Below are 26493 nucleotides of genomic sequence, written 5' to 3'. Positions count from 1 at the left end.
CGCAGCTCTCCTTTGGCAACCAGACAAAAGAAGTGAAATGCACAATGCTCGGCCTCCAGGCAGCATCAGTGACTCATGAAGATTAAAAGGCACTCGAAGGCAAAGCTCACTGCTGTGAGTCCCTCCTTAGTACGTCATTTGCAGCCTGCTAACACCTGAAAACATGAAAGGTGAAATAGAGTAGCGATCGGCGGCAAATGACTCCAGTTTTGACTGGACGGATATGTTTTCCGTATGTTTGTGTCCTGCATTAGTCTACTTGTGATAGATGTAATACCGGCCCCCCGCTTGCCCGTCTCAACTTCTCACCTCAAGTCACCTCATGTCACGGCTCTTCCACCCAGTGGAAATGTGTTTTTTAGCATCAATCTTTGGTGTAAAACGTTACGCCGAGGAGAAACCGCCAATTTTTAGTGGCCTAGGCATAATAAAATTATAGTCTTTGAAAAAGTGATATTTTCCTTTTTCAATGGAATTATTTAACCACCAAGAGATATGTTTCCTAATTCTGTTTTAACAACCAATAGGACCTTGATTATGAAAGACATTTTGGAAATATAATAAATCCTTATTTTGGAGAGAACTTGGAGTATATCTGAGGATTCCTTGTCCTATGTTTTCATTGCGCGTTCCCATCTAAAGTGCTAAAGCTGACGGTGAGCCAGATGCTTAAACACACGGACACCCGCTCGCCGTTCAACATTTTGACACACGCTTATATGGAGAAAAAAAAAGTGTGACATAGCTCACCTGTCGGTATCCCACCATTATCATTCGGACAAGTACAACATTGATGTTGGTTCCCAAAGATTCATCATGGTAGATTTCATCAACCTGGAAGGAAAGGTACATTATCTGCCAATGATCACAGGGATTAAAAAAAAACACAATGACGGTGACTGACATGTTGATGGGATTAATCAACACTATTCAGACTACAAACAAGAACAATGCTGGAAGAACCTTCTCGAAATTTCATTTCTGAGCTTCCCGGCAGTCTAACCATGCACAATGTTTTTCCTTTTACGTCTTTTATGAAAAGCTTGGAAAAAATATGAAATATGTTTAATCATTGGCAACCATCCAACAACAACAGTGTTCTTATGGCGACACAGCAATAAAGTCAATCAACAGCGACTTTTAACCTACTTTTGTTTACATACATTTGATTTACTTCCGTTTATTACTTTTTATTAATTATTATTCTGTTCTCAATTTTTCGACTATTCAAGCTCCAGACATAAGTTTTAAGAACTCGTCTATCAATGATACTGATCTATCAAAGGTCAACGAGTAACGAGTGAATTGAAGTTTGCTGTTTTAATTAATGCTTCTTATCTCTGCATATGCAAAACAAAACCAGCAGGTATTCATTTGCTTCATGGAAATTACAATCCTGACACAAGTGACAGCACATGAACATACCTATCTCCAGAATTACAGGGAAAGCAAACCATCTGTAAAGTCAAAATTATGTATAAACCAGGGGTTGGCAACCTGAGGCAAACGTGCCACCAGTCACACACAGCAACAGCACGCAAGCAACAGGTATGCAAGAGTTTTGGGGAAATGTTTAAGTTCCCTTTCCATCTGCACACTAAGTTACTCTTTACTTACAGATTACAGCTCTGTAGTATGGTTCACACAAAAATAATTTTTCCTAACCTAAATTTGATTTGTTAAAGTGAATTTTCATATGATTAACAAGATAATTAAGAACTGGCATTTCATATCACCAAAGGTTGCAGCTGAAGTTTATTTTCCTGTCATAAAACCTCAGGCTATAACCTCAGGTTATCTGGATTCAATAATAGATCCAGTATCTGGGTCATTTTTCATAGAAAGAATGATGAAGCTTGGGTTTCCTTGTGTGGGCTTATAAAGGTTCAGATGGGGCAACGAGAATAGCGGAGTTCTACTTTGTCGAGGTGCGGGCATATGAGGCTTCTCTGGAGAGAAACGATGGCAGTGTAGAACAAAAGCTCTGTCACCGAAGAAAGACTAACTTTGGCTTAAGACCAAAGTTTCTCTGGGACGCAAGGTTACACCCAATGCATTTAAGCAAATATTCCACCAACAGTAGCCCATTCAGGTCAATAAATGCAGTAAAGAACACTCAACTGAACCTCAATTCTCCCAGATTTGTCGCCAGCTTAAATACCAAGACTGGTCTATACTGACCTAAACACATGTGTTTATGTTGGACCCCAAACAGAAAAGCTGTCATCCAAAAAACGTCATCATTAGTTCCATTAAACACTGAATTTGCACATTTTTCCTTACTCGAGACTTATTCAGCTAAAAGGTTGAATGTGAGTGAAGCGAATACTGTTTTGGTAAGTGCTCCAAACCCACGTATGCTGGGATAATTACAAAGCCAGGAGGAGCACGCGGAGGCCTGGAGTCGGACTGTTGTAGCAGAAAATGAGAGTAGCAGCTGTGGGCTACAGGCGCTAGGTGTCCCTGGCTCGCGTACGGCATCACACCGACCCGGACGAAACCCTGGTCCACGCTCAAACAACACAGCCATTGTGCAGCAGGCACCTCAGCAGTCACCTTGGCTCTGCGCAGACAGGATGCTCAGTAATCAATCCCTCAGGGAGAGTTTCTCCAGGCGGTACTACACATTCTGCAGCCACGGAGCAGGGATTCGGAGGGATTTGAGCGAGCAGAGCTCTTTCAGACACAGCAAGCTCGCGGCTTACCAGTGGAACTAAAGAATTCCGACCCTCGTTTGTTGGAACTGGACCTTTCACTTGCACATTTCTCTTATAAAAGAGAAAGAATTTGATTTCACTTTGCACATCTGTCAATTTAAAAAACAAGGACTTCCTATAATGATCCTATCATGCAAGTGATCTAAATCATTTCATTGCTCACCAGACAGCATTAAACACCAATGTCTGCTAATTACAGCATGCTCAGGGAACCACGTCATAGCATAACAAGCAAGGCCATCCAACTATATTTCTGCGTGCTGATTTGGGGATGAAATGTGTATGTAATATCCCAAATAAACACGTCATTCCACGCCAGAGCTCATGGTGCTGGTTTTCCCCAATGCCCTGCACAGCTCCCAGTCAACTTTCTAATTGGTCTAGTGAAGCTAATCAGACCACCATGCAGGGTCCGAATGGTAACTGTTACAGAGTGAAACCAGCACCCTGTGAAAATCTGACTTGAGGGATTTGGGCCCATTAAGTAGATTATGGTGGAAGGAGCTGGTGGAACCCGTAATGAATGAGCTGAGGTTTCTTTCTTTTTTCCCACCTCTCTATTGGTAATCCATGAACAGCTAGGGAAAATGGGGGTCTAGGGAAAGTGTGGCAAAGGCGTGACGTCGGAGAAGACGAGGAGGTTAAAGACGCCTCAACCGGTGAAGATCAGCAAACACAGCAGCATTTTAAGTGATCGCTTTAGAGCTGGAGAAGGAGTTTTTGAGAAACGATTCATTGTTCAAGACTTTTTTAAAGCAAAAACACAAAAAAAACGATTGGCTCGGTCTCATGGATACGTCACGTTGTGAATTTGCATAAAAGCAGGAAGTGGGAAATCCATGCGCGTTCACATCTAAACACCAGAACGGACTTACTATGTTCATGAGCGTGAGAACGTAATTCTGCACGTGCTCCTTGCCGTGGAAGCGCACCACCGAGTCGTCCACAGCCAGCAGCACCTCGATGTTGTAGTCGTCTTTCTTCGCGTGCCTCCTTTTGCGCTCGGACTCGGGCAGTTTTTGCTCCACGAGATCCAGAGCCGCGGGAAGGTCCGCGATCCCAAAGTCGGCCACTGCGAAACATGAGCGGCACGTAAACAGATCAATTCCAAAGGAAACCCAGGAATCTGATGCATGCGTTAATAGCTCCTTTATTCAGCTTCTGTGGTGATTTATGTGCTGACACGAAAACAAACTTCCGTCTTTGAGTCTCAGGATGTGCAGGAGGTATCTTTGGGGATTATCGTTGGGCTTGTGGTCTTTACGTTTTCTAAGCCGCTTTATCACAAAATACTCCCCTTGGACTCATAAATTTCTGGCCTACAGAGTTACAAATGTATTTCCTCTCAGCCAGAATTCAGCCTAACGATGATGTGGCAATCGGGGGCCGGAATCCCAGACATTTATTCATTTAATCAAGTACTGTTGAGCTGTTTATTGTCATTGTGATAATCATTCATAGTAGACATGTTGTGATACAAATGTTTGGAACATCTATTCACTTTAACACGCTTTAACACCAAGTGTCTATAAATGTATATTCATAGTAGCAGATTATTATAAATAGGCTCATTTTACCACAGTTTACAGAAGACAATTACAAATGTCTCAAGTCATGCTCTCTTTATAAGCAAATGAATAAACAAACCGATTGAAAAGCGCATTTAACTCTCGTCTGATAGAAAGTTGGCTCATGTATCTTAAAGCTTGGCGTGCGGCTCAAAGTTATGACTTATAATAATCTTTTGTGAGACGGTGGGGATTCAAGCCGTCCGGATGCTAATGGAAACATGACACAGTATCTTCTAAACACTCCTGAGGTCAATAAATCGGACACGGTATTTTCTGTCGCACAATCTAGAAAAAATGAAAACGCAGTAGTAGCGCAAGCGTTCATTGAGGTTAAATGGCGATTAAATGGGACATTGGCTCTCCCAACAGGACGTGACAGAACTTTAAAAGGAAACAACGGCAGCCAAATGAAATGAATGAAAAAAAACGTTCTAAACAGTCAAGGTCAGTTTTCACAAATACACGACGCTAATGCTTTCTTCTCCGAGCGAAGGTGTTTCGCGTAGGTAAAGAACAGTGATGGAAAAAGTCATATTGGCAACAATATTAAATCGAAAATCCAGCTGCATCACTTTATGGAAGAATGTAGCCTTTAAAGATAAAAAAAACGAACACAGTGTTTTTTCACGAGGGCAGTAAAGAGAAGAAAAGAAGGCGTAGAAAATGTGGATAAGTGATTTGATTAAGAGGGCCGGGGAATAGAATGAAAGGATGCCTGAAACCGGCGTGAACCAGATAGTATAATAAGTATGACTATAATACTCAAGCTATTGTTACACTCATGAATAGAAAAGGAATTATTATGTGAGCTGGGTGGTTTGACTGCGAAGGAAGGGTAAACCCCACCGCTCTCTCCCCTCACTGGCTCCCCCGTCCTCCCGCCCTCCACCCCCCCATTACCTCCCCCCCGGCCCAGAACTCCCACTGGAGCCCAGAATTCCTCACATTACCAGCTGCTTTCAGGCAGAGGACATACAGAGCAGTGATGGGAGTTTAAAAGCAGCACGTTTCAACTCGTAAGCTTCAGATAATGTACATTTGTTTAACTTCTGTTCGAAGCGCTGGTTTCACTGGTCTGTGAGTTGAACAACCAGCAAGCATAAATTCTTGGGAAGTCTGAAAAGTGGCTTTAAAGGGCTCGTAGGGTCGGTAATCTTGTAATGCTTTGAACGGGTGTTTCTTGATTTGAGTCTTACATTTTGTTAACTGTATGAATCTGGCAGAGTTGTCAGGCTGTTGCTTGTATAATTACTGAATAAATAAATAGGTAATAATTTTGTTGAAGCTGCATTTACTGTTTTGGTGTTGTCGCTATTGCAAACATGTTGTCAAACTGTTGCCTGTTTACAAAACTGATGAAAGTAAGACCAGCCGCTAAATGCTTTACTAAATTCACCAGCTATTCACCAACTATTTCCATTCACGTGGTTGGTGGTTTGTTACAGGCTGAAAAAAAGGGTTTATGGGAGTGGTGAGCTAAAACAGGCTATAATGCTCCATGTACCGATACCAATAGATTTTCATATCGATGGAAATGAATGGAGCTCAATAGCTGCCTCAAACACACACGGTGCTTTTTACCCCTGATGACGTCGGGCCTTCTCGCCGCCTATACCTTCATTGTGGAGGTCCTCCCTCCGCTGGCCCGTCTCCCGCTTGATGGCCGACCTGCGGTAGACCACGTGCACACGGCCCTTCACCTCCACATCCTGCTGGCCCTTCTCGAGTGGCTCGATGAAAAACTCCCCGTTATCAGTCCGGATCAGACCTGCCTGGAAAAAGAGGGCTTAAAATGAGTGCACCCTTCGTTCCCATTAAGGCTTATTGACATTGAACAGAAGAAAATGGTGACTAAAGATGTATCTATTCAGCTGTATGTGAATTCAGTGAATTCAAAGCTCTGTGATGCTCAAAGAATCAGTCGGTCAAACTCCTTCTAACCAAAAGGACTAATTTTCTTTCGACCTTCCTGATGTGCTCTACTTCAATCAGAAATTCATGACAAATACCCTTTCAGCGCCTCGAGGATCTGGGCAGCACATTAATGCAGCATTTCCGACTGGCAAGTGCCACTCTAGTTCTTTTAAAAAAAACGTGGTTCCCGGTGTCTCTGCGGGAGGTCAGCTCCGATCCGCTGGTCCTCAACGGGGAACGCTGCTTTTCCAAAAAGCGGCTTGGTAAGCTTACTGCCGGCAAACGCCGACACCCGGCGAAGCCGACTGTCTCACGCAGAGTGCAAGTGTAGACAAAATGACAGATAAAAATAAAGTTGGCCTAATGTCAAACACAAACAGACTCAACTGTGAGATTATCATCACACCATTTATTTGCATTGTCCAAAAAAGGAGATTAGGACCTGAATTCACTACTAAAAGCGGGTCCATCAACACTTTTCCTGCATCCTCCTTTTAGGCTTCAGAGCTGATGTCACAGTGAGGCATCTTGATTGGCGTTGCACAACATACATATACGTGAGCGCGACCATCCGCACGCACTGATTTCAATAAAGTCAACAGCCTCTGCTTTCTTTCTTGCATACCTAATGTGACTGGGGGTAAATATTTGGAGGGACTGCATGGGGAAGCCAACATTGAGCACTTGTTCAGTTTTACAGTTTGCACAGTGACAGCTGTAATATTTTTACCACAATGTCAATTTAGTGTCACTTTTATCAGCGAAACAATCTTCTACGTTCAACAAAAACAACATCAATCTGCATTTAAGCCATAATATGGAAGCGCACACCCAGTGTGTCTCCTGAGTACCGTGAGCACTTGGACGTGGGGTCGTTTTTCGGCTGCACGCAGGCAGCTGTTCTCTGCTCCAAAAATGACGGTCAGACACATTTATCGACTGGCTTGTGAACACAGCGGCGCATTTAGCTATTTAGGAGCCACATATTTCCCACTGGAGTTTGTAGAAAAACAGCTTAAAAAAAGGGAATATTGGACCCACACTCATCGGGCGGTTACAGGCAAGACTCCAAACGAATTAAAATGTTGCTCCATAACAGAAAAGTTGTACGTTTTCAATCTTCTGTGTAAATCTCTCCCTCCCGGACCACATGATTGCTTATAAAAGTGAAAATGCTGGAAGGTAATGCAGCACTCATTCTACTGTCTGCTGGACACTGGTCTGATGTCGACGGAAAGTCACCCACGCCTCTGAGCTGTTAGTACACAAATGTGTGTGTGTGTGTGTGTGTGTGTGTGTGCACTCGTTATAACCATTGCGATGGAGCTTCTGCCTCCACCCGTTATGTGCCCATCCTCTGCCGGGTCACTGGAGGACAGAAACCCTTCGGACAGGTCACCGGTCTGGTGGACAAATGGTATGACGCTGCAATAATATTTGTCCACATTCATCCAGAGGATATTGTTCCCTCATGTTTCCTGACACGCACTCGAGCATGAGCTGTGTCCAATAAAAGCAGAATGTACCCACAGGAATAGAGCAAAGCATTGTAAATGTTCATCAGGAGTGGATCCAGAGCTGGTTTTAATTGGGATTTTAAGGGAACAACTTCTACTTGTTAATTAAGCAAAACCACACAAGCCAGCATATTTCTTCTTTGTGTTGCCATGTTGTTTCCATAAAGCTTGAGCACGGCCTGTGCCTTTTTTTAAATACACTGCAAATACCAGGTTATTGTATTCTCATATTCTTGTTCCTTACGAAGAAGAAAAACGGGAAATCCATCCAGCGAATCTTCGCATATGAAGAAGGCTCACCAACAAAACTTTGGCAGGAATGTATGTATTTACAGCTGCACACAAAAGAAATCTAAATACAGCGCGGTGCCTAAAATATACCCTCAAAATCCTCGGCGTGCTGCTGTTTCGAGACTCTGGTCACAAACGCCGTGAACTTAAGTGTGGACAGATGACAGCGAGGGCAAAGAGGAGCGAGAGAATCTGTCCAGCCGCTGACCGGGAAATGCCAAGTGGGACATGCTGGAATACTTCCTCTGCGGTCTCCTATTTCAGCAGTGGGTGGAAAGAGAAGCGTGGGTCTGTGAGCTTGGAGAGCAGCAGCATCTGGAAGGGCCTACAGAAGAACCGAGTGTAAACATGTGTACGCCGCGTGGTAAAGTCTCGTCTGGGGAAGGGGGCACGTTAGCCGTCTGAAGCAAGAAGGGGACACGCGGCTGATGGGTTTTCAGATAACATCCGTTTATTATTGGCTTCACATCACTGGAAATGTGATGGAGATTAATAAACAAAGACTTAAAGGCAACACCAGCCATCCGACCTTGAGGATTTATTCTAAATGTCACCTGTAAATCGGACGCTGAATATCTCTCCCACCCCTTTTTTTTTTACATTTGTGTACAGCTACATAATTCAGTAGCAAACTCCACCAATCCCAAAGTCTGAGCAACCTGGTTCAGACATTGTTCACCTTAAAATGAGCTGTATTAAGCAAGTAGTGCAAATAAAACCCAACGTGGGAGACATCAGATGACGTGCGAGTGTTCTACATTTGCGAATTTTCAGGTTTCACATTGTTTGTGTTCAAATATAGGGATGAGCTGTAGCTTGTGAAAAGACTTTACGTGATGCCGAGGGCATCAGGTTGCTCCATATGAAGCCAGGGTTCACACACCTGGGATTATTTTGAGACGTTCTGTGTTCAGCGGAGGATAGGATTCTCTGGAAAACACTCTGAAGTGAGGCAGTCATGCATCCAGCGCAGTCACGACACGGCACAAAAAAAAAAAAAAGGGCTAACTCTTAAGCTCACCAGTGCACTAAATTCCACACATCCATAAGAGCAACTTTGAAGGCGGATATATACTGTATGTAATTTCAAGAGAGACGTCTGCCCGCTGTGCGGACTAGCGGCTGAAGTCTGTCACCTGCCAACAGACGGGGCGGCGCTGCTGGAGATATATCTGTTTCAAAGAAGCCAGACAAAGGCAAATCTTTTGGTTCAGCTGACCGGAAACCAAAGAAACCAGTGTAATTCGGTTATTGTGCAGGGTAGGAAATGCATGTGAAACTACAAGACTGAGCCAGATCACTGGTCAAGATTTGTTTCTTGACCCCTTTGGAAAGACTTTCACAGCAATCTTCACGGGCCGTGCCAATGAGCTACATTGTGCAACGAAATTTTAAAAACCCAGCCGTCCTTCCAGGGGCTTAACCTGTGATTTGTGGCACATTGTTTAGAGTCGTGTAATTTTGTCCCGAGGCGCGCTCTGTTGATCACCGAGCGAGACGCACAGAGGTGGAGAGTAAAAAGGTAATCCGCTCTTAACCGCTGAGATCACGGTTTCCTCACACATTTCCCCGGGTTCACAATATGTTGGATCATTTGGGGGATCAATAAGCCGGGGAGTAAATCATGGCTGAGTGGTGCTTGACTCAGCAAAGTCGCAGGTTTGAAATAATTGTGTGAGACAGCTTGTGAGAGTGGGGATTATTGCTTGATTCACTGTGCAGGGCCACAAGCATAGCTGGTGATCACGACCAGGTCATTAGAGAGAGAATTGGGCTTAAAATCAGCATCATTCATCTGCAACAGACTAAAGAAGGGGAAAATAATGATGATAATGAAAGCCATCAAGGTGATGTGAGCAGCTAGTTGGATTTGAAAGAAAAGATGGTCAGTTTAAAAGGATAAACACTTCTTTTAATATTATTATTGGTGTTGTTATTATTATTTGAAGGACTAGAATAATATGTAACAGCAGTAGGAGTCGTAGCAGCAGCCACCACCCTGTGGCGTTTCAACCATAGAACCATTGATTTTAAGTTTGAAACAGCACCCTTTGGTAAATATATGTTCAGCATTTTAAAGTGTGCAGACCATTTGTTCAATCTTGTCAATGTTCTTATAACATTGAAAAGAAAGGATTGAACAATATTGCATTGATATGTGTGTCAGTTCAAAAACTTAATTTGCTATTTTTATTTGATGTAATCTTTTGCTATTGTGACATTTGCTTATTATTGTCTGTGATCTGTGTGTGTGTGTGTGTGGGGGGGGGGGGGTGTAATTAAAGTTATTCCTGACCTGTATCGCGGTGTGCATTTCAATGAACACACACGTACTAACACACACTTAGTCAGACATTCTGTAACTTTAACTTTACGGGGAGGAAATAAGTCACATTGTTGGCTGAGATGTCGGGCTTCCACTGACGGAGCTCCTAATTTAGTGCCTTCATCTTCGGTGCCAGCGGAGAACTGGATACTGGAATACTGGACTGGGACCAAGTCTGTGCAGGATTCCTGCAAATATGCATGAATAGAACAATTTATACAAACATTTTCCAACTCCAATGGTTGGAAAACTGCCCCACCAAATCCCCTGACTGTTGCTAGGTGGCTCTCTCTCTTTCTAACCGATGGACACAGAAATAGCGCTCTCCAGAATGTGGCCATCCGGCACTCGTGTTTCCATCACACATGTAATTCCATCAGCCTGTCGTATGTGCTGATACCCAACACGTGAGCAGCAGCAGTATATCCATAGCCATCACTCATCGCTCCACAACAATAGCTCACGCTCGTCCAGACCGCACAGCTGTTGCAATCCAGCAGGAGTCTCGGTCACAAGGGAAGATATTGCAGACATAATCAATTGAAACATAATCTGTGTTGAAAATTAACCGAAAGTCAAGGTGATTTACAGTCATTTCAGATTCCCTTTCTTTGCAACCTTGGCAGACAGTTTGGAAAGTGCCTAATGTGTACGATTCATTTGCAGCTTTATTGTATAGCATTACGATGCCATGAAGCTGGTGATGTTGTGCCTCACTATTAGGGAGTCTCCACCGTGCGATCGGCGATCTAGAAAACGCAAAGTTAGGGTTTGCGATGACGTCTGGTGTGCTTTAAAGCGAGCACGGCCTGCGCGACTGTGGCTGCTCCAATTAAGCACGCGCATGTTCGTTATAGGGGAACACATCAAACGCACTTTTGAAGGTTTGACTTGCTGCTGGTTAAGCCATAAAGCCGTGCACAGTGCATCTAAAGAGTTTCAGCCCGCATGCTGCGACCTCACGCCGTGATTCATGCTCTTCTCACTAAACTCACTCCTTTCATCAGACCATCTCCTGCGCGTCGTCCCACATAAATCAGATACATGAGGCCAAATAATTTGCCGAGCTATCTGTTCGCCTCACGTGCATGCACAGACAGGTCTGCGGTTATGTCGGCCTTATTTCCTAACGGTATTCCGCAGAGCCTGATTACAGCCGGTTCAGAAGCAGAAAGACATAAATCTAGCGGAGCAGATGTGTTAGCTCTCTTAGTCTGAGATTTCGAATGCCAGCAGAAGTCGCGATGCTCAAAGTTCTGAGATTTTGACATATGAAATGACGGTGGAAAGTATTGAAACCCGACCGAAGAAATGCCCTTTGTTGTGATTCGGAATACAACAAATTAATATCACACAAGCGTTTCTAACATGGGAAAACCTTAAAATAATAATTATAATGATTTCATAATACTTGTGCCTCAGAGGTTGAACATTTTATCTACAGTACAAATATATTTAGGCCCATGTTTAAACTATAATCCATTTACCACATCGATTAATAAAAAATGAACTGTCAAGACTGACTGAGACTTCTTCTCTCACATCCACTGTGATGACATCTCCGATGACGGGAAAGTCATAAGGAAGGTTATCTTTTCCTTCATCTACCATCTGTCCCATGCAAAAACACCCAAAGTCTCCTCTCCTTTTGTCCGTTTCTCCAAAAGAGTTAGATTTTGGACGTTGCCATTTATGTCCATATCAACCCCGAAAGCCGAGTGACGCTAATGTTTAAAGATGCAGTCGCTTCTGTAGAGATCAAACCAAATGCATTGTGTTGTGTGCTTTTCAACAACACACCATGCTGCTCACACCAGAAGACTAAAGGGAATTCTATGTTGACGAACACAAAAAGCCCTTTTGATAGTTTGACAGTTTTAGTTTTTTAACAAAAAAACGCTCATGCGTTTTCAGCAGTAATTCAGCATGAAATAAGCATAAAAAAACATTAATAGATAAGACTAAAATGACCAATTAGTATGATAATCGACTGAGATTGAGGAGGGGGTGGGTTCTGTTTTAGGCCTTGACACAAATTAATGTGAAAAAGACTGCTGTCTTTCAAGTGTTACGTTTTAACCCGGGAATCCACAATAACCTCGGCTATTGTTCCTCATGGCTGAAGACGGCGTTGTCTCGGTTCATTGTTGCCTTGAAGGATATCAGTGTGATTAGAAGACACAGCGCGCCATTGTCCACACACGGCTTACTGTTATGAGATAAAGAAGGGCCCTTTAAGGACTTTCCCCAGTTTTCTCTGCTTCGGTGACGTTTCTTAGGTTTTTCTACACAGAGAATACAGCGACCATGACATCGAAATGCTAAGACCGTTGTTTCCTTTGTGTCGTGCTAACGCAACATCAGGGCTCAATTGTCCTGAAAAATGCATCGAGAAACAGGGGAAATAAAACAGTAAATGAAAGCCTCCGACGAATGAAATTTTTCTCACATGCAGCCGCATGTGACGATTTAGGATACGAGACATGTCTGGAAAGCGTCTCGCACGCGGGGGGGGGGTCATCTTCGACTTCAACTTCAACTTCACTCATCCCACCCTTGTCGTTTCCGGCAGAACAACAAAGAGCGAGCTGACTCGGGGGAAGAGAAGGAGGAGCCGGCTCGCTGTCTCAGTCAACCTGACCACAACACGTGTCACGTGCGATTTTTGAAAATTCACTCCGATTTGCTGGACAACGAAACCTCCGGCGGCCGCTCGGCGGGGGCTCGCCCCCCCCAACGGCTGTGCTGCTACTCGCAGCAGGTTGACGAATAGATTGGTGGCAGAGATCTATAAGACAAAAATCTGGCGGGAATGTGACGTATCTTTTTGAAACGTTTTGATCTCGGCTTTGCATCGTTTTGCTTATTAATTGTGCAACCGGCTGCTCTACAAAATAAAGCCTCTATACTAGATTATTAGAGATAGTGTATGAAAGGATTCACATTTGCCCACCGGTTTTAAAAATGGATTCATTAAGCGAACACTTCTGTCCGACATCTTTTCTGGTATGTCCCTCGCCATGAGATAAGTACGCGTTGACTTACCAGTCCGTCACAGTTGCTGATGGCCACGGAGGCCTCGGGCATGTCGCTCACGTCCCCGGTGAAAACACAGTCCCCGTGGATACGTTCCTTGGTCTTTTCCACAAAGTCCTCCTGCCATTCCACGGAGGCGCCCGGGGCCACCAGCCTCCTGTTGGCCCTCAGGCGGAGGTGGAGTTCTTTCCCAAACACGGTGACATTGAAAAACAAGTGCTGTGACGGGGCCGGGGTCACCGGGGTCACCGGGGGCACGCCGGGGGCATGGCGGGCCACCCTCCGTCTGCCGCCGGAGGCCGGGCCGGCGCCGGCGTCGGCGTCAGCCGCGCCACCTTTGCTTCCGCTCCCAGCAGAGACCACGTGAGAAATGTACCTGCCACGGGAGTCGGTGCTGAACGGCACGATGAGGCCGTACTCGCTCAGCTTTCCGGAGAGTTTTTCTGAGGGACAGATAGTGAGAGGTGAGACTCACCTATTGACATTGGAGAGACATTGGGACCATGTGAAATAAATAAATGGAATAAAATATATGAAGCATATAAATGTAGCTCAGAATCAACGTCCTGTAGACAGAAAGAAAACTCCAGCGACACCAAGGCTGTCAGGTTCGGCTCTACTGGCCCCATCAATAGATTAGGTCATCATTTTGTACCATGACTCCCCAACAGTTGGACCTGACGTGTGTGCGTTTTAAACACGGTGCGGACAAAAGAGAGTCTGTGGAGGACTCACCATGTGTTTCTGCAGCGAAGACCGGATCCCAAAATAGTTGCGTGACAGAGAAGTACATCAATAAAGACATACAATCCATAGCGAGGGCTTCAGCGAGAGAGCTGCCACTTCAGCGCAGAGTTTTCCTTTCTGTTGCAAACTTTGAGTCCTTCCTGCTGAAAAAAAAAGAAAAGAAAGAAGAAAAAAAAAAAAAAACACGCACGAATGCAGGAGAAAAAAGTGCTTCAGAGTTGAACTTCGGCGAAGCAGCCGCGCGTATCTGAGCGTTTCCGACTAGACACCAAAGCGACGGACGTTCACGGGAGGTTTCCAAACTTTTGGTCTGTGCTGAGCTGCATAGAGCGAGTGCACCCCATCCATTAGGGGAGCTGAGGTGGGATATCTGGGGTGCTGATGACGACAAATCCCCGGTAAAAAAAAAACAAAAAAAACGGGACGATTCGAAGAGGCAGTCCAATTGCTCTCTCTCTCTCTTTCTCTCTCGCTCTTCTTCGTCCTTTCCTTCCTGAGATTGCTTCTTTTTTTTCCTCCCTCTTTTTTTGGGAGAAAAAGGGCAGGAGAGCAAGTTAACGCACGCCTACGATGAAGAAAAAAGTCGGAAGAGTTCAGACAAAGTGTGCGGAGACAGAGTGTCCCGCTGGTGAAACATCTGCCGTCCAGTCGCGCACCATTACGCACCAGTGGTTCGGCTGCGGGACTGTCGACGGCTCCACTTGGGAGCCACTGGGAGCCGAACGTGGGAGCGCCTTCTCTCCAACCAGACAACCGCATAGTTAGCCAAAAATACTTTTTTTTTTATTATTTTATTTTCAAACAAACAAAATCATGATGTTCATTCTAATATTCAGGCTTCTTTCCTCTGAGGGGGGGGGGGGGGGGAAACCCGATCAGCCAGGAAAAAGATGAGCCAGATGCACAGTAATGTTGTTTACATGAGTCCACAAACACACGCAGTGATAACGTGGCAATAAATCAACGATGACGGAGGTCAGAACTTTCCAACGAACGTGCTTGAAGAAGAAAAAGAAAAAAACTTGTTTGGAGGGAAGTCAACTTCATTACTGTCTAAAGTGCTTTAGAGGCAGGACACCGTAACGCACCAACATTCAGAAAACCTCAAATAAATGTACAACAATCTTACTATTATTAAGAACATACTTTATTTATGTACATGTAGATGTGTATAAGAGAGAGGGGAAGAAAAGTAAAGAAAAAAAGGTCAAGCCGAAAGCAAAGACAGAGAGATTAAAGGATACATATTCATATTTTGCTCCAATATGCAACCATATTTGTTCCTTGTGTTGATAATGTGAAAATTATTTTTTAAAAACGTGAAGCTTCAGCCTTTGGAGGTTGATATCCTTCCACCCACGTTATATTATGTTTAATACAAACTTTAAGGACAAAAAACATCTCACCTGCGTGTGAAACCAATAAAGAGAGAACTTTACCATTTCCATTTATATCTCTGAACACTTTCCAGGCCCAAAAAATCACATTTCCAAGTAGTGGCAAATCGTTATTAAATCAGATCCCATTTTCGCATGAAAAACGCATGATTAAATTACCCTCTAACAGTTATATCTAATCATTTTCAAAATCTGGGCTAATCCTGCAGATGTCACTGTGATCAAATGTTCCATTATGGTGAACCAATCCAACAGACCTACAAGGTGTATAAACTCCACGGTAGATTTCATAATGACTTCTCTTTTTGTTCACGGTCCCGGCTCATACTGGACTCCAGACGCTGTCGGTCTACACTGGACCCTCTTGTCTTTCAACGGCTCCTCAACAGAGTCAGGTCTCTGTTTGCCTGCCCGACATCCCTCATGCATCGCCTGTATAACCTCATTCTGTGGCCAATTGCCTCCATTGCTCACAGGATATTCTATATGCAGAGCAGGTGCGAGTGTTTTATGCAGCCCCCCCCACCACCACCACCCCCAGGGCGGCAATGAGAGGCATTGGCCGCTGATCCAAAGCTGTGCATTAATAGGCGATGGAAACTAACCTCAGCATTAAGAGATGGAAACCATTAACTGCCCTGTAAGACGTTTTATGCTCTTTTTCCATCCGTGCTATTGGAGAGTTTTTTGTTGTTGTTGCTGTTTTTGTTTTGTTTGTGTCCAAAAGACCAGGATGGCATTCCACAATTTAGCAGACTATTTAATTAGAGGCTGCAGTCTGTGGTTAAGTCCACACACCAAACCAATTTTCTACTACAGTGCTCTCATTAGAACCCTCTGTCCCTTCCAACTGAAGTGTAAAAGCAAAATATCAATGCACACAAGATACATATATATCTATATCTATATATAGATATATATATATGCCAAACAGCCAGGTTTACTGATACTCTCTTTCTATCACTAATTTTTCCCAGTCATTCTTCAAACTCTACATTTCTGCAAAGATGACCTTCAAACGTACTTAAAAGCCCAAATCAAACGGACACGTTGTGATCCGCCGAAACTGAAGTTTGCTCAGTGTGTTTTGAGGGCAGAGCCGCAAAGCATCCAGCTTCTTCCACCGCGTTTCCAGCTACAGCACAGTGTGCGGAGCTGCGGATGCCTCAGAGTGTGCTGTAATGTGGTCTGGCCATGCCAGCGTGCTGAGGAAATATGTGAGTTTTCATCTCTTGACATGCGGGGAGATGCAAAGCAGCTGTTAGTCTGCCCGGCAGCTTGAGAGGCAACAGGGGGCGGGAGGGGGTTAGGGTTTGACGAGTCCTTGTTGTACTCTAATATGTCTCACTATGCTTGTGTCAAAGGTTTGACCTTCATTTATTCCACCAAAGAGGATCATATTTCATGTGCGGTTAGTTTTTTTTCACATGTCATGAACTGCTCAACAGTGTTCAGTCAAATTGGGTGGAGAGTCAAAGGGATAGTTTAACAATTTGGGAAATTACTATTTCTTTTTAACAAGAGTAAGCTGTAGGCTAATCGCTGTCAAACAAGTCCTCCAAATTAAACAACTAAAGTCATGCGCTTTTTCTTATCTGACACGCGTACCTTGACAACACTCATTTTAAGCCTACAGGGTCAACCACCTGACCCTCAAGCTAACTTTGACCTATGAGAGCAATGTTTCCATGGTAACAATCAGTGACCCCTGCTGACCAGTGTCGCCACATGACCCGATTCATTGGACAGTTTTTATATTGACCAAGTCTGACTTGGTTTGATTTAGGAGTCAAAGACTTGTAAGTGTGAAACAGATGGCAGTTAAATATTCACATTATGTAATCGTGCGCAGCTGGCCGTCACCGTGTTTTTCCAGATTGAACTAGTCTCAATGTCTAAAGTCAACTGCTTTTATGACCTTGTCATCAGCGGCTTCACTTCAGGACTTTATCATCCTTTTATGTAAAGATAAAACCCAGCTTACACAACAAGAATAACTTCAAACCAGAAATAGCAGAACTTATATCAGCATTTTATTTCCTGGCGGCTGAAACCTATTACCTCGCTCAGTGGGGCGCGCTATACCTTAGGCTTTATTAGTGACACTAAATGAAAAATAAAGTTGTTGTTTTTTGCCATCTTGCACTTATTTATAAAATCCTGGGGAGCACACGTGAGTCTCTGAGGTGTTCGCCATGCTCTTGTGTGCATAGAGGCAGTGTTACAAAGGGGACGGCGGTGAATACATGTGCCCCCCTTGCACCGGCACCATGCAGCTCTCTCATCTGCAGAAGGGAAGCTTTTCACATGAAGTTCATTACATCCCCTCGCGCTGCTCACCCCCTCAATGCGGCTCTTTGTCCGCCGTAATCTCGGGATCCTTCTGAACCGCTAGCTTGGGTTTCACATTGGGGAGTATCTCAATGAGTCTGGAACAGATTTCAAAGGGACGAGGGGGGTGGGGGGGGGCTATATCATCCAAGCGTGGTCCCCGTGTCCTGGGCTTATCGTGACCCGGAGTCAAGTTGGCCACATGCCGCAACTGAATAGCCCATCTCCATGCCCGAGTGTTGTTTCAACCAATTTGTCTCTGTTTGCCAGAGAGAGAAACAGGACACTGTATACGAAAGTGTGTTTGTGTTGCTTTGCGTTTAGCACATAAAATCTCCCTTGCCCCGCCAGACCTCTAAGCCAAGCGGGGGGGGGGGGGGGTGGGGGGGGGTAGAGAAGGCCATAAACCGAGCTCGTGTGGAAAGGGAAACAAGTGTAACAAATGAATAAAAGAAGAGCTACGACCCAAAGCCGCTTGGGTTCCATTTACAAGAATCCAGGATGGCCTGTGGTGTGATAAAATCCGGCCAACTTCCATAGTCTCAAAGATAAGCTGGCTGTGCACTTTACGAGATGGGAAGTGATCTGAGATATGGGTCTTTTTCAAAGCAGGCCATCAAAGCCAAGCGAGCCTCCCCTGACGTGTCGGCCGGTGGCTCCTAATCCACACACAGCCGTCCATTCTTGTGAGGTTGACTAGATCTTTCTTTTTTAAATAAGACCTTACCTGGCCACATCAAAAGGCAAGTCAGATTAGTCTTTTGGTCTGCCTGAGCCCTTTATTACTGTACATGGAATATGTTCAAATGTCAGGCCAAACAATGAATGATCTGTTTCTTGTGTAAGCGCGTGCCGCTCGATGCTCGCAACCCCGCTGCGCTCCCCGGCGTTGGCAGCGGCATGAGACAAAAGAAGCCGACCCGGATATGCGAGCGCCCTTCTTAGCGGTGCGTATCTGGAGGAGAAAAAAAACAGATGATGCTGAGATAAGGAAGAAAAAAAGAAGAAGAGGAAAGCCAGGAGAGAAGAGACAATTTACTTGATTCCGCTGGTGAAACGACGCATAGCAGACAGTTGTGTGTATTTCATTATCAATCTCTTTCAATTAGTCTGGATCACTTTTATACAGTGCAAATGTGTTGATGCTTTGAAAGAAAATGCACTAATGAGACACAACCAAGGGAAGGATTTTTTTTAATTTTTTTTTAATTTTGTGGCTTATCTCTGTGGTTTTAAGGCAGGATTTGTGTTTTTTAAAGCACACTTTGAACTACAAGATATTTACTAAAAACATTAGCATATTAAACAGTAAGAGTTTGGACTTTTTAAGAAATACTGTACAGTTTACAACATAATAAACAAGAATTGGCATGTGGTGAAGAGAATCAATGGTCTACTTGCAGCCCTGAATGGGTGACAAATCAATTCGGACTTTTTGTTCTTGCAATAAGTGAATGATGCAGCTTTGGCCTCATTGCGCTGATGCCACCGACGTGAGCTTGTTAAAGGGTAAATCTATCCGGTAATATCAGCTGAATGACTAAATAGCTCAAACTGCAGGCGGTCGAGTTGCATTGTGGATAACGTAGGCACCAGATTTTGACATGGAATAATAATGCAAGAAAGAAAGACATAATCCATTCACCGGGAAGTTAATTCTATTGATTAATTAGTTAATTTTAAAGCAACATCGCTCTAATGTTTACACACACAAATAAAAAGTCACATTTACAGCTTTAAAAGTAAAATCAAACAAAAAATTCCTGACCTGCTGTACTGTTAGTACCTTAATCATGACACGTGTAGATAAATGTAAGAAGAAACAGATGCACACAATATTGGTGTTATAGTGTGGCTAAAGAAATTATGACCGATAGCATCTTGTGCTAAATGCATCTTAACAACAACTTAGAAAACAGCCCCTAATGTCAGCTGTGCTAAGAAGGCACGGACAGGGCTCAAGAAAAATATCAGGTCGCTCCACAGCAAACAGTTGTGAAATGCAACCGCAATGGCTGACTAACAACACAGTGGAATTTGCTGCCCTCCTCAATAACAGCATTTAACTCAACTTGTTCCAACAGACGTTGTAAAAGGCTGTCTCATCTTCAGATGCGAGAACTCATGAAGAAAAAAGTAACATAAATATTAGTATATTGAAATTCTAGGATCTACCATTTATTTAAAGAAAAGGCACTTAAACATAACAAAAAATTAAAAGACCAAAATATGTTAAACAATGGATGAAGTGAAAGTATGGATAATACAGGGGTAAATATCGATGGCATAATAATGTTAATGTCTTTTATTTTGAAAAGCTTTTCAGGTGTGTTCACAGTGACTCTCTCTCAGATGAACTCCCCGCGGAAAGGAAGTGAGTGAATGTTCTGCTGCTGCCAGCGGCGGCGCAGCCGGGACAGCGGCGTGTCCCTCGGGTTTTCAAACTCGGAGAAGCCCAGCTGGTTCAGGATGTCATAAACTCCGGCTCTGGCAGCCACCTGACGCAGAAACACACAAAATGTTAACAAACAAGCAAGACTGTTTTTATTAGTGTTGGTTCTGTCACAAACACACAATAGGCAAGTATTGAGGTCCTTCGCCACTCTACGACTGCATATTAAAACAGTTTGTCCAGCGCTGAATAATATTCAAAATAGTTGAATAGATGTAAAATAAATGTTGTTCAAATTAACAAAAAATTGAAAACCAATGACCTGACTATTGTGCTATAGTGCATTGATGGGACAAACCGACCCCATGGAGCAGTACTCTGCTATACGTTTGAGTCACTACTGAATGGCCGAGGACCGAGAGGGAACATGGAGCGAATCCCTTAAGAGAGAGTTCGTGTTGAGCAGCAGGTCACGCTGACTCATGCACACTCAACACCGTAGGACTGATGGGAAGCGCTTCAGACAACCAGAAACATCTGGCCATAAAGTAAAAAAATACAAACAAATTCAAACATACCCTGCGGACGGCAACTGACTGAATACCCCCCATTGGAAGTGCCAAAGCTTGCCCAGTTTATTCTGCAGCAGAGGCTCAGAGAAAGAGTTCTGGACTGTGGCAGTCGAGAAAACATACAAGAGACCGCTCGTTAACGGAGTGTGTCAAGTTCGTGCATTTGTCCGACAATTACAATGTGTGTATTGAATCACAATCCATTCAAAGGAGACACCAGCTGTTTGGAAGAGGCTCGGGGAATGAGTCAGTCGAGGTTAGGCGGCCTCAAAAGGCGTTGCTGATTCACCTCTCCCTCTTTGCCAGTCAAGAACTCTGCTAACTGTAAGGGGGGAGGGATGTACAGGAGGCCTGATGTGTGTCACTTGGGGATGCACACGTTTTAACTGGGTACAACAGAAGAGTGAAGTGCTTATTAAAATGCCGGGTCCAATGCTGAGTTGGCCAAAAATGGAACAATGGGAATAATACTATGAAGATATCCCTTCCACTAACAATGATTATAGCTTAGCTGGCCAGCTTTGTGCAGAAATAAACAGCAGGCACCGCAGAGTGTGGTCTAGATTACCTACTTGCTGACCGTGCAAAATCAAACCTTACAATAGATATCGTGTCACTTTAAATATTTTGTGTTGTAGAATTGACACTGGTTCAAACCCTCAGTTCCGTGAGCCGTTTCACTAGGAACAAAATGCTACAGCTTCTATTGTCCCGTCTTATTCCAGCTTTTTGTAGCAGTATGTGTGCCCTGATGTACTTTCAGCATATCCATGTCTTCCGTGTGTTCCTGGAAAGCTGCCAGCCTCCCGGCTGAATGAGGTCTTTGGTGGGAAAAACTGAGTCGGTGGAGCTGAACCATTAGTCAGTGGATGGGACTCCCAAGAGGACTTCTGGATTTGGGGTTTTAATCAAGAGTACTTAACCTGACTCATCTACTCCACAACCCAGCTGTCCAAATACAACGTGGGAGAAAAATCTGCAACGCTTGGAAGAGGATGCTCAGACTGTTGAGATGGGGAGGACACAGAGTGACCTCATGCAATCTCCGCAGGTCAGAGCGTTCACATTTTGTGGTCTTCCTTTTTTTAGAAGGAAAACTGTCTTTGAAGTACCCCCTTAAACAACAACGACTACACACACAAAGCCTTTTCCTTGCAGACGAGGCAAGCCAATGTGCATTTACAAATGGTTTAGTGCCAGCATGCTAACATGTTTCCAACCACTCGCACCATATTATTTGAACACTTAAGCATGCTAACCGTTGCTAATGAACGCCAAGTATCAGGGTCATGTCATTAATCCTCCCTTGCACATTTAAGCGAAGCAGAGTTTTTTTTTATGTAAACATGTATGTATGTAACATAGAAATATATATATATATATATATATATATATATATATATTTATATATATATATATATATATATATATATTCCTACTGGATCCAGAAATGGAAAAATAACGTAAAGGTATTAGATGTAGGATGGCGAGGCTACACATCTGCGCACAAATCAAAACAGATCTGATGCCCGAGGGTGAATCGCAGCATGCTTTCAAGTTGTTGGTCTGCGGTGACAAACTTTCGGTGCGAGAGTTGAGCAGCCCTGTCGGGAGAAATGCCTTCTGTGCTGAGTTGAAGAGATCACAAATGCCAACAGTCATTAGGCGGCTGGAGGGCCCGGGGAGAAGTGGCGCAACGGGGAGGCACTGGTCTTTCCCACAGTCGGCTATCTCAAAGGCTGCACATACCGGGCCTGTGTAGGGGGGGGGGACAGGGAGGCCTCTGTGCCACACATCAAAACAGCTGGAGTGACTGATAGGGCACCTCTCCTGCAGGCATCCACGGTATGCACTGTAAGTCCTGCCATTGTGTGAAGGGACACGTCTTGGACTGGCAAACATGGATTTCGATTCCAATAACTCCTCTGATGTTTCTGCTCTGATGTTACCCACGAGGCATTGGGCTAACGGCGCCGCGGGGCAATATTTGTCTCACGTGCACACAATGTGTTGGTTGCACGAATAACTTTGCATAATAACAATTTGACTGAACAGAAAGAACAAAACCAAATAGGTCAAAAGGTTCCATATCAGCAGGCTGCAGCCCAGCATGACAGGAAACCCTCTGCTCCCGCTTTTAGCCGCTGTGGAGATCAAATGAGCCAAATGTCCTCACACGCGTGCACCGGGCCCGGACAGAGCGCAGGACAGGCTGTGTTGCTCAGATCTGGGACGTTGTGTAACCGCGGGTTTGACCCCTCGACCGCGGCCCCCCAGCGTCGCAGCTTGTCATTAGTGATCCCGCCACGGTCACCGGTGATCGGCCAACGATTGTGCCTTCGGGTTTGTTGGGTCAAATTGATCGGGTCCAATGAACATCACACTGACTGGTAATGGGGGCAAAATGTAGCAGGCGTCACAAGACTTTCCTGCATCGTAAAAGTGTTTGACTATTACTTTTAGAAGAAGATATATATGTAAAGATATCAACACACCACAGAATCCATGTGAACAGCATAAGAAACATAAAACAAAATGTGATATTCTGATGTCCTGGTCTGGTGTCCCATGACAGTCTCAGCGATCAATCAACTCTTAAGCCAAACTTACCGTTTCACCCTTCAGAACCTGACAGGCTCAAATACATTTTTTGTAAAATAATATTGAAAAATGTTTGGGTGGGGTGTGCCTGAGCTGTGCTCTGCATGCAGGAAGCCGTTCAATATATTGTAATGGCATGGTTGCGTTTGTCGACTGTCAGTCCCAGAGGAGCTCCTGTCAATCAAACTGCTGCGACAGGTCAAGGACATTTCTTTCTACTCAGCCCAATGGAACCAAAGCTATAAAAAACTATTAAAAAAAATAAGTATTAGTATTAAACCTCGGGGGCAGTTACAGCTACCGGTGGGGACACTGTTATGATCGGGTTAAGAGAATCTTCAGGGAGGTTTCTGGAGCTTGTGACCCGACCGTGCAGAAGTCTTTCAACGGGATGGTTAGCTGTTAAACAAAAGTCCTCCACAGTCCGTGGAGAAAGCTTCTTATTTAATATGACACAAGTCTCCTTCACCACGCTCAAAGGGTAAAACTAAACTGTGAGATGTGGTTAACAGACAATCTCTTCTCTGACGTTTGCCGTAGAGTTCAGAATTGAGCAGACCCAAAGGGAACCGTGCATTTATCCATGATTTCGCCCGTTAATGCAAACTCAAGAACTCTTGTACTGTGTTGGACTCAGTAGGTCGTTTTAGAAGAAGCTACGCTAAAATGAACGGAAATCAACACCTCCTTCTGAACAAGCAACTCCACCAGTGTGATTTTTATCAGCCACTGGCTCTTATATAATCACATACTGGAGGAAATACAGGGCTTTGACGCAGGTCCAGCTTAATGCTCTAGAGATAACAGCAAGACCTGAAATTGCATGAAAACCTTTCACTCCCCCGTGTAAGACGGCGCACTTGATAAATTGCGGGGCCATCAGAATTGTGCTCTCTGTGCAGCTGATGAATGGCTGTGATATACCGGCCTCGTTAGCGCTTCCCCTCCGGCCGTTGCCTGTGATCAGGGAGCGGAGAGAAACCACTGCACCGGCACATCAAAAGGACATTTTTGGGTGATTTGAAAGTGCATCATGTCCCACCTTTAAGGCGCCACAAGGCCCGGTGTGACTATAATGATGCTTCCTCCGCTGAGGTTTGGAGGTGCATAACAGACGGATCATTGTGATTATTATTTATACTAATTTTTCAATTAAACAGATCTGCCTGTGATGATGTATGTGAATTTATAAAAGGTAATTCAGAACAAGAAATATTGGACAAGAAATTGTATTATTTGTCTTCAGCAACAGCCTCTCCGGGAACTGAGAATTAAATAAAAAGGATTGACTATGCCACTACTAAAAACAGGACGTAGTAGCAGCAGGAGTAACAATGCTGATTAAAAAGAAAAGAACTGTGACTGCACAAACAGTACAAAAGAAGGGTACTTCTATCAAAGCACAAAAGATGAAGGTTCATATTTTGAACAGAAGCGTAAATTAAAGTGTGTTGTCGGCAGTGGTCGGCAACCACAAGTGCAATTAACACTTGAAATCACATCTTTTCAACACAGTCCGACTAAACATAAAAATCAAGCTGCTTTCGAGTGTTGGCGGGCTGATGAGCCTGAACTTTCACTCCTGCCTGAAGCCTTGATTCATTGTGTTTGTATCGTTAACTTCCACAAATGCAACATGTTTAAACTGTTCAGATGACGTTTATGCAAATCCCCAGGGGACATTGAGACACATATTATGCTTTGTATCTACATACAAAAACATAACTGTATAATAAATTGTTGGTTTGCACCATATCTTTTGTAGATAGTCAGAGCTTAATTGTATTTTATTCAACCCCTTTTTAAATGAGATAAAACTATATACATTTTGAATAACTATGCAACAATTGATAATTTGACAGTGAACAACAACCATAGTTTCATCCCAGCTATACGGCCTCAACTGTGCTGTTTACGAGTGCTGCAGGCATCTGTTTTCAGCTCAAAGCCCACTGCGCACTACCTGCTCTGCAAAGAGCAGCAGGCAGACGCCGTTACTAACAAACTGGAGAACGCGGCACGCTTAAGCAGCTTGAGAGTGAAACATCTCCCTCGGAAGTTGTAGGAGACCCAAAACTTAGATAAAAATGTAGGTGGTGTGCAAATCTGGAAGCCAGAAACACAAATCCTTTCTGCGAAATGTAGCCGTATAACCGCCGAGCATGTAAATCTGCACCTGACGGCTTACGGGTTCGCCATATCAACACAAAAAAGTAATGATGTGTCAGTGTTCGCCAGGCTGCACCTTGCAGGCAGATTATTGCGGGCCTTTTCGAACTTGGGACGAATGCTATCACGCCACCATGAGGGAAATGATCCCCATATTGGGACCAGACCCTTACTGCTGCTTTTGCTCACGGGAAGGCAGCTTTAGTCGGAAGAAGAAAGAAAAAAAAGAACAATTTGTATTCAATACTCTGCTGTAACAACGCATGTTTTCTGTTGCCTGCTTTACAGTAGAGCAACCCGGCTCTCTGTGTGCACGCTTCTATTTTCTCATGGCATGACTAGGCCATTACCGTCACTCGAATGCACCACATGTATTTGCTATTCATAACAGGAAGAATATGCCCCGAACGGCCGCACATATTTCTGTGACAATTGTTTTCACAGCTATTGTTCCGGCTATTTTGGAATTCCACGTTTTGTTTTTTTTCTCTGAAAATCCTTGAATTGAAAGCTTGCCCTTCTTTGTCCATATTGAGGCGGAGCGGCTTTTGACCACATCTCTAAATGCCGCCTGGTCACAAATGACGAAAGTCATCAAATTAGAACCACAAATCACAATGTTGCTTTTATATTAATGCATATATTTTGAGATTTAACTGATCACACCGAATGTGTTTAGTCAACTAGCCAACCAGCTTATTTTTTTCACCGCCACGCGAGTTTAACATGTTGCAAGTCAATTGCAACGTGTGTGCGTGTGTGTTGTGTCTCGGGCACCGGCACATGCAGACGACTCATTTGTTTGGAATGCACATAAATTCTCCACTCAACTGGAGGGGCACAGCTGGCCAAACGATTAATGTACCAAACAAGTACACAGAGCCGAGACTTTATGGAGCTCAGGGTGCGAAG

The 26493-nt window shown here is 44.1% G+C and overlaps 2 protein-coding genes across 9 annotated transcripts in view; both read right to left on the bottom strand.

Moving 5' to 3' along the window:
• adamts14 (ADAM metallopeptidase with thrombospondin type 1 motif, 14) overlaps positions 1-14832 on the bottom strand; it is a 28487-nt gene extending 13655 nt beyond the window's left edge. For both annotated transcript variants that reach the window (XM_040175718.2, XM_040175719.2), the window contains exons 1-5: positions 14108-14832; positions 13382-13815; positions 5904-6060; positions 3593-3789; positions 751-834 (exon numbers count right to left, since the gene is read on the bottom strand). In XM_040175718.2, coding sequence (XP_040031652.2) covers positions 751-834; positions 3593-3789; positions 5904-6060; positions 13382-13815; positions 14108-14186 — 951 coding nt within the window. In that variant the 5' untranslated portion in view covers positions 14187-14832. The remainder of the gene's footprint in view (positions 1-750; positions 835-3592; positions 3790-5903; positions 6061-13381; positions 13816-14107) is intronic.
• Positions 14833-19158: 4326 nt separating this feature from the next.
• Positions 19159-26493, bottom strand: part of pald1a (phosphatase domain containing paladin 1a) — a 36934-nt gene continuing 29599 nt past the window's right edge. For all 7 annotated transcript variants that reach the window (XM_078103420.1, XM_040175720.2, XM_040175723.2 and 4 more), the window contains one exon: positions 19159-20345. In XM_078103420.1, coding sequence (XP_077959546.1) covers positions 20196-20345 — 150 coding nt within the window. In that variant the 3' untranslated portion in view covers positions 19159-20195. The remainder of the gene's footprint in view (positions 20346-26493) is intronic.

Source organism: Gasterosteus aculeatus, chromosome 5, assembly GCF_964276395.1.
Source record: "Gasterosteus aculeatus chromosome 5, fGasAcu3.hap1.1, whole genome shotgun sequence".
Taxonomy (NCBI): domain Eukaryota; kingdom Metazoa; phylum Chordata; class Actinopteri; order Perciformes; family Gasterosteidae; genus Gasterosteus; species Gasterosteus aculeatus.
This window is presented reverse-complemented; position numbering and strand designations above follow the sequence as displayed.